The 7,608-nt window shown below is 49.4% G+C and overlaps 1 protein-coding gene across 1 annotated transcript in view; it reads right to left on the bottom strand.

Moving 5' to 3' along the window:
* DAPL1 (death associated protein like 1) overlaps window positions 1-3,032 on the bottom strand; it is a 14,700-nt gene extending 11,668 nt beyond the window's left edge. The window contains exon 1 of the mRNA XM_019553615.1: window positions 2,944-3,032. Within this exon, the coding sequence (XP_019409160.1) occupies window positions 2,944-3,032 (89 nt within the window). The remainder of the gene's footprint in view (window positions 1-2,943) is intronic.
* Between the last annotated feature and the right edge of the window lie 4,576 nt (window positions 3,033-7,608).

Here is a 7,608-nt window from a genome sequence, read left to right as displayed (position 1 = left end):
GGCGGCCCGTGCCCTGCTTCTGCGCCCGCGCCCCGGTGCAGCCAGGAAACAGCCCTCGTTTTACCGCCACGAGCGCCTGCCGGGGAGACGGAGCCGCCGCCGGCAGCGGGCGCCCGCCTTGGAGCCGTGTTGGGCCAGTGGCAGAAGGAATCAGGACTCGTGGTGGTGATCTTTTTTATTAGACCAAGTAGGTTTTTGCAAAAGAATTTTTTTTGCAATACACACACACACGCGCGAATGTATGTATATGTATATAGCAAAAAATCCAGTTGGTCGAATAAAAGAGATCACCTCTCCCACTGATTCAGCGTCCTCGTGTTCAGTCATTAGCTCTGCACAAGACACGAAGGGGCGATCCGGGAGCAATCCTATCAGGGCTGTGAGACACGGTGACAGAGCTTTTTCACTGGGACACACAACCAAACGGTGTGCCTCAGAGCCTTTGTATTCACGTAATTGTTTTCTGCACGTATACACCTTTTTGGTGCGCAAATGCTGTGTTCACCCAGAAGCGTGGGTCGGCCTACGCCAGGGACTCACCACAGAGCAGCAAAAGCAACTGATGTTGAACTGAAGAGCAGAGCAGTGCCAGGGCAGCGCGCCGGGGTCCGTTTTCTGTTGCTGCTTTTGCAAAAGAACCTAAAGCCACCAAGTGAAAGGTGAGAGGAGGAAAGGCAGGTGTACTGGAGGAAGAGCACTACCTCCCCTCACTACCCTATCCTGCGATTTGAATGAGAGAGAAGCAGCCTGTCGGCTGCAGTGGAGAAGAGGAGGGAAGTCACAAATAGGGCAGGCAGAGGTGTAGGACTGCGCAGCTTTTCTTTGACAGTGACTGGTACACACATGTCAGACTTGAATTGAGGAAATGAGTACCAGAGAGCTATAGACAGGATGCAAGAAACCCACTGTCTCTTTGGCTGTGCAAGATTTAAAAGGTTCAAAAAGACAACAATTGCGTTAGATAAATACGTGTTTAGCGTGCTAGTCACTGCAGTGAGTAGAACGAGCAGGACCAGACTAACTGTTTGTGCTATGCGGCTGATGAGATTGGGGAACAGCAAAATTGTTTTGTTCCCATTAGCCTGAATCCACCCTCATAATGGGTCATTAACTTTTTTCTGTTTCTTTGTCATGCTCATGTTTGTTTTCCTGAGATTTTGAAAGCCTTGTTGATTCAAACAAATTTCTTCTGTCTTCTGTTTTTCTTTTTCTCGCATTTTGTTCAGAAACTAGATACTAGTGTCAGAGAGATTTCTGTTTTGTTGGGATTTTTAATTCACACTTTTATGTATAGCTTTTCTCTTTTCCTGGTCATACTCAGCATTCTAAAAAAATCCTGCTTTTTTGATGGAACAACATTTGAAGTTGGATCTAAACTTCCAGTAAAGGGGAAAAAACACAGATACTTCATTGCTGCAGTATCCTGGTCACCTGATTTAGTATAACCACGGCTCAGTTCTCACATATTTTATTTTACGTCTCTCACTATTTCATGTGTATATTGTAGCCCAAGTCCCTGAGGTCAAATGATTATATGAACATTTCGGCTTTTGTTAAAAAACTAAAGCTCCTAGCCCTCATGGTTACAGACAAGATCTTGAAAATATGATCTTGGTGTACCATGAAGGCTCAGACGCTAGACGATAAATAAAAGAACCCACAATTTATTCCTTACAAATAAATTAAACCAATTAGATTATTTTTGAAAGCATTAGCTTATGACTTTTTATTATTTGGGGTTAGCCATATGTCTGATTAAGTATTGAGTTTATTGTTTAGTATTTGTAGTCTGGTTTGCTTCATGTTCTGCATGTACAGTCCTGAGCTCATGAGCGATGCTTAACAATTAAGAACTGTTAGGTCCTCTGTCTTCAAACAGGAGCATGAATATCTCTGGCTGGATAATCTTGAATGGCCTGCTTTATTATATTCCATTGGGAAGGGTGGAACAAAAAAGCTGTCTCAGTTCACTGGTACTTAATTCTGTTTCCATAATTGCGCCGATAATAGTAGCGACAACATTCAACCAACTAACCAACCCTTGGACAGTTTGCATGAAGACTGCTTATTACAGGCGGGATTGAATTTCTTTTAAGAAACGCATATGATAAGGCAGAAAAGTGAGAGGTCTGATTGTCCTCTAATACTGATGCAAACCAAGAGAAAGTCCCTTTAAATCAATTGAGTGTATACTGGTTTAGCCAGTATGGAGAAGAATTTGCAAAGTATTGTTAAGAGTGATTGGAAAATATCTTAAATGCAAAATCTAGATCAGTGGTTCTCAATTTTTTTTGATTCAGGGCACCCTCCACAACTTCTTTAAATATGGTGGCATCCCACTTGGGAACCACTGATGTGCTGCTTCGGCTTACCTGATAAGCCTAATGTAGGCAGACATTCTCCTCACGTCACCTTTCTTCCTGATCCAGTCCCCCACCCCGGCACCTCTCGGAAACAGACACGCAAGACAGTTCCATCTGGCAGTGGAGGTGGTGCAGCAGCCTGGAGATAGATGCCTCTGCTAACACCACTGCAGCCAGGCACGTGTGGGACTGAGCTGGGAAGACCTGCAGCAAGAACGGGCACTCTTGCCTGTATTAAAGTTATTGGATAAACCCAGTGGAGGCAGGAGCTCTTAATTCTGTTGCAGCTGCTTCTAGGTTCAGCTCTGCTGGGCCTCCTGGAAACCAAGGTGCATGGGAAACTTTTACCTGGCTGCAGCACTGTGGCAGTGGCTTCTCTCTGCAGGCCATGGCCAGGTTAAACTGTCCTGTGTGTCTTGATTTCCAGGAGAAACATTAGAGCTGATCTGGAAAGCCGCCATGGTAAGAGCGGGTGTTTCTGTCTGCATTACATAATGCAGGTGGCAGCACCCCTTTGTGCTGCAGTAACTTCCTAGTTTGGCTTCAGTGTGCTTGCTGGAAACTGGTGGGAAAGACTCACCAGGTTGTAGTCATAGCTGCATCATCTTCATCATCAGTCTTGGCATGGTGGCACTGCTTACAGGTTCTTGCAGAATCCTGGGGTGCCATAGTGCTCCACTTGAGGACCTGTGAGCTAGATCTTTGCAGGTCTAACAGAAAAGAGTTTGCCTCCCTCTAATATATTGCTGGGTTAGGTAACCATGTCTTATCTGGTAATAAGAGAGGCTTTATAGAGCTAGTTCTGATTTCCATTCTTATGTGACAAATACTCTATGTTTAGAAGAGGCAAAACAGTAAGTTTTGGGTCTCCACATTGCTTGGCAGAGTACTGTCACATAAGAAAATTATTTTTGTTATAGACAAACTGGAGCAGATCATGTCCTGGGTCAGCTAAGTCACCCCCACAGTGGTCACCTGAATCCCACTGCTTGACCCATCTGGCCTCTCAGGGTCCCATCCTGTTGTCTGGCCTACTATGCCTTGATGTTATAATTGGAGTGGGAGGCTGCTCCTAGATATCAGGGGGTTTCACTTCAGGTCCTAGACCTCTGTCTGAGCCAAGGGCCCCCTGACCATGGCCCACTTTACTCTGCTTGGGCCTCTCTGCCCGAGGTCTGCTGTCCCCAGGACCTTAGCAATCCCGGGCCCCAGCTCTAGCCTTGCCCTTCATGAGCTCTGGGCCCCTCAGAACAGCCTGACCCTTTGTGGGCTCTGGGACCCTCAGCCCTGGTAGGTTCTGGGCTTGTGCCCTCAGTCTTTTTTGCCATGTGCTACAGTCCTTCATCTGATAGCAGTGCTCCTCCCCCCAGTACTGCTTGCAGCCTTCAGACTTCTCAGGATGCTCAAATGGGGCTTGCTTCTCTCAGCCATATCCTCCTTATGCTGCTTGCCTCACCCTTTTGAAGGGTTTAAGATCCGGAGTGCCCCTGGCACCCTCCTTTGCAGTCTCCTCCTCCCCTACATCCATAATCCAGTCCTTTAGTTCAGACTTCAACACAACAAAATACACGAGCTGCTGCTCTCAAACAAAAAGTCCCCTTCCCCCACCCCTTAATTCTGGGTCCGTGTCATATTTTAGTAATGAGCGATGGCCAAAATACTTGGTTCAGGTGGCTGGTGGTACAGGGGCTTCCTTGCAGCTCCCCACATTCTGGAGTCTTTCTTCCTTGGCCAGGCAGGCCCCCTTCTCCCCAAGCCTCAGTCATGGTCCTGGTTTTGTACAGTTTCTAACCCCCTCTCTGGATCACCAACCCCATTGCTTCTGCCTGTTGCGGAGCACTCAGGTGCCCTGTGCCTGAGAGCAGAAAAACAACTTGGGGGAGACCCCTAGTGGCAAGATGGGGGAGGTTCAGCTGCCAGTTGCTTGGGCAGCCAGAGTAACAGGTGCTGGTTGCCAGGACAACTGCTGGGGAGCCAACTGACAGGAAGGGGCAGGGCCTGGCCCATATAAACCCAGGTGGGAGGGCAGTTCCCCTCTAGCGACCAAGGAAGGAGGAGCTTGGCCAGTGCAGACAGAAGGGGCAACTCTTGACTGTGTGAGCATCCCTAGAGTGCTGCTGGGGGTTGGAGTATTTTCCCCAGTAGGGATTGAATGTTGTTTGGCCGGATGGATTAGTTTTATGTTATAGCCCAGGGGGCTTTGTGTTTGTTGTTACACCGGAGGGCCAGGTGAGGCTATTAGGGGTTGGAGGAGGCCTCATAGGGGCTCCACAGTAGTGGAGGGACCCCAGTGCCAGAGGGCACAACATTCAGGGGTGTATTGACCCCAGTCCTGGAGCGGGCAGTGGTGAGACAAGCTAGAGGGTGCTGGTGAGGGCACAGGCTGTGAGACAAGCCAGAGAGTGTCTGTGTGGTGTGGAGGGGGAACAGACCTCAACAATGTCAGGTACATCTGTGAGGCTTGGGCTGCGTTGTAAGGGGAGGATAGAACTGGTGCAAATTTGAGCTGGGGCTTTTTGCTGCAGTGTATGTGCTCGGACATGCACTTTGTTGTGGAGCAAATTGTGCCACTTCAGGCAAAATAGCCCTACCTGGTCCTCCCAGATCTGCAGCCAGGGGGAGCTAGAGCCTGGGGCCAGCACCTGTGCTGAACCCAGCAGTATAAAAAGCTGCCCTGTCCTGGTCCCAGTTGTATAATAACCTGCCCTGGCCAGCGGTTCAGGGTTACTTGCCCTCAGGAGCTTCTGGGGCCTACCCAATTGGTATCTGGGGACACTAGCCCCTTGTGACTTTGGGATGCTGCTTCAGCAGTCTAGCTGACACTCTTTAAAATACCCCAAAATCTACATTCTTACACAATTAGAGCAAAAGAGAGAGAAAGGGGGATTGATCAGATGAACAATGTTTTATTGCTATATTTACAATGTTAAAAACACTTGAAGCCTACCAGTGTCTTTAGCATCATAATAAAATAAATTCTAAATATCTATATGTTTTAATGTTTGCTTTGGGTTTCCTTATCATGTGGTGGGTGTTTGATGTGGGGATCTGGGGTTTGCAGGAGGGGGTGAGAAGGGGGTGGGGGGATGTGGGTGGAAGTGGAGGAACATGGGAGGATGTGAGTCGTTGTGTGGGGGCTGCTTAGGACAGGTGGGTCCCCTGAATGAATGCCTTGTACTGCTGGTGGCTTGTGGGGCATGGCAGTGCTGATGACAGTGGGAGCGTGGTGGCAGTGGTAAGTGGGGAGCTCCCACAGATGCTGGTGGCGCTGTCAGCAACGGGGAGGGGTGATGAGCAGCAACCACCTGCAAATACTGCTGGTAGTGTCAGCAGCACCTTTCCTGAGGGGGTGCACTGCTATGCTTGGGGTGCATGTATTGCCAATGGTCTCCTGCCCCCCTCAGGGCAGAACCCCCCCAGCACATGGACTATCCTGCCTGCAGGGTCCCTGCCCCTCCCCCCACTGGTCTTCTCCAGCCCCCTGCTCGTTCCCCTGCTCTTCTCCAGCTGCTGGAGGCTGGAGAGAGTAGGAGAATGAGCAGGGGGCTCATTCCCCCCCACACTGCCATTCATTTTCCCCCCAACCCCAGCTCCCACCTCCCACACTCACTGGCAGTAGCGGTGAACAAGCAGGAGGCCGGAGAGAGCTGGGGAAGTCTCCTGCTAATCTCCAGGGGCTTGTCTCCAGCCACCTACTCCTTCCCTGCCCCTGGAGACATTCCTTTGCTGTCTCCTGCCCCCTGCTCATTTCCCCTGCTGTGTCCAGCCTCCCAAGGCTGGAGACAAGCAGGGGAATGAGCAGGAGGCTGGAGACAAGCCCTTGGAAATGAGCTGGAGACTTCCCCTGCTCTCTTCAGTGTCCTGTGTATTCTCTCCTACTGCAAGGGAATGTGGGGGGGGGAGGGCTGGGAGAGCCAGGGGAACAAACCAGGAGTGGGGAGAACAAACTGGGGGTGGAGGGAACAAACATCGAGTTGGGGGGGCTGGAGAAGGGGGGAGGAGATTTCCCCACCTCCCTACTTACCTGGCAGAAGCTGGGTCCAGGTCCCTGCAGCTTGCACAGGCAGGCAGCATGCTTCAGGACTGGGGAAAGGGCCAATCACAGAGACGCTCTGGCAGGGTGCCAGGGTGTCTCTGTGGAGGACTGAGCCTCTGGTTGCCTTGGGGTACATGCCCTGACATATTTTTTTTTTTTTTTCCCCCCCCCCAGGGTATTGTTTGACCCCTGGATATCATTTTGCTCCCCCGCTGCAAATTTACAGCATGGGCAACGTTTTTTTGTTCCTGCACATGCCTCTTGCAGCATCTCAAACGGGTTTGAGATGCTGCAAGAGGCATGTGTGTCCTTGTCTGGACGTGCTCATAGAGGTGTAACAGGGAAGCTCTGTGCCCTGGGCAGTGACAGGATATAGGGCAGCAGCCAATGGCAGTGGCACAGCCAGACACCAGCTGCAGTTGTGGTTATTTTTGTACCCTTTATGGTGGCACCCAGAGCTGTTGCCCCAGTCACACCCCCTCCCACTCAGTTCTGCTACTGAAAATTCTTTTGCTTTTACATAGTTTTGGATTTACAGTTGATCAAAGGACAGGAGAATAATTCTGAGGAAGCAGTTAGCCAGTGTTATAATTCCTTCATTTTTAGGAAAGAAGTTAAGCTGAAATAAGGGAGCCCTACAAAAGGTGTGCGAGTTCAGAGACACTGCTTTATATTCAGGAGTTCTCTGACTTCGTGCCAATTTTGCAGAGGCAGGGCAACAGCAGGACTGTATTTCAGAATATCCAGTTATTCTTGTTTTAAACAAGAGACTGAAGAATTTGATTTAACGAGATAAATCTTATCCTCTTCAATCATTTGCATGGTGGTACCTGTTTTGAGAGAGAAGTGTTGCTATTTCCCTAGCATGTGCAGTGATGCTGCTTAGGTGAAAGAAAAAGCAGTGCCTCTTATATTAACAAAGCAGTAGTTAAGGGGAAAACCATCATGTCTATTTTCTTTTTCTTTGGGACTGGCTTGTAGATCCCCTGTGTATTGGTTGATGACTTGAGACTGTTAGTATAGTCTATGTAAACATCACCAAAATGATTCATAGATTTCATAGACAGTAGGGCTGGAAGGGACCTCATAAGATCGAGTCCAGCCCCCTGCCCAAGGAGCAGGAAGTCAGCTGGGGTCATAGGATCCCAACAAGATAAGCATCCAAACTTCTCTTGAAGACTGGCTTCCCTAGAGCGGGGGCGCACAGGC

Source organism: Crocodylus porosus, unplaced genomic scaffold (assembly GCF_001723895.1).
Source record: "Crocodylus porosus isolate Cpor-Errol unplaced genomic scaffold, CroPor_comp1, whole genome shotgun sequence".
Lineage (NCBI taxonomy): Eukaryota > Metazoa > Chordata > Crocodylia > Crocodylidae > Crocodylus > Crocodylus porosus.
Note: the sequence above shows the minus strand (reverse complement) of the source record. Positions and strands in the feature narration are given on the sequence as shown.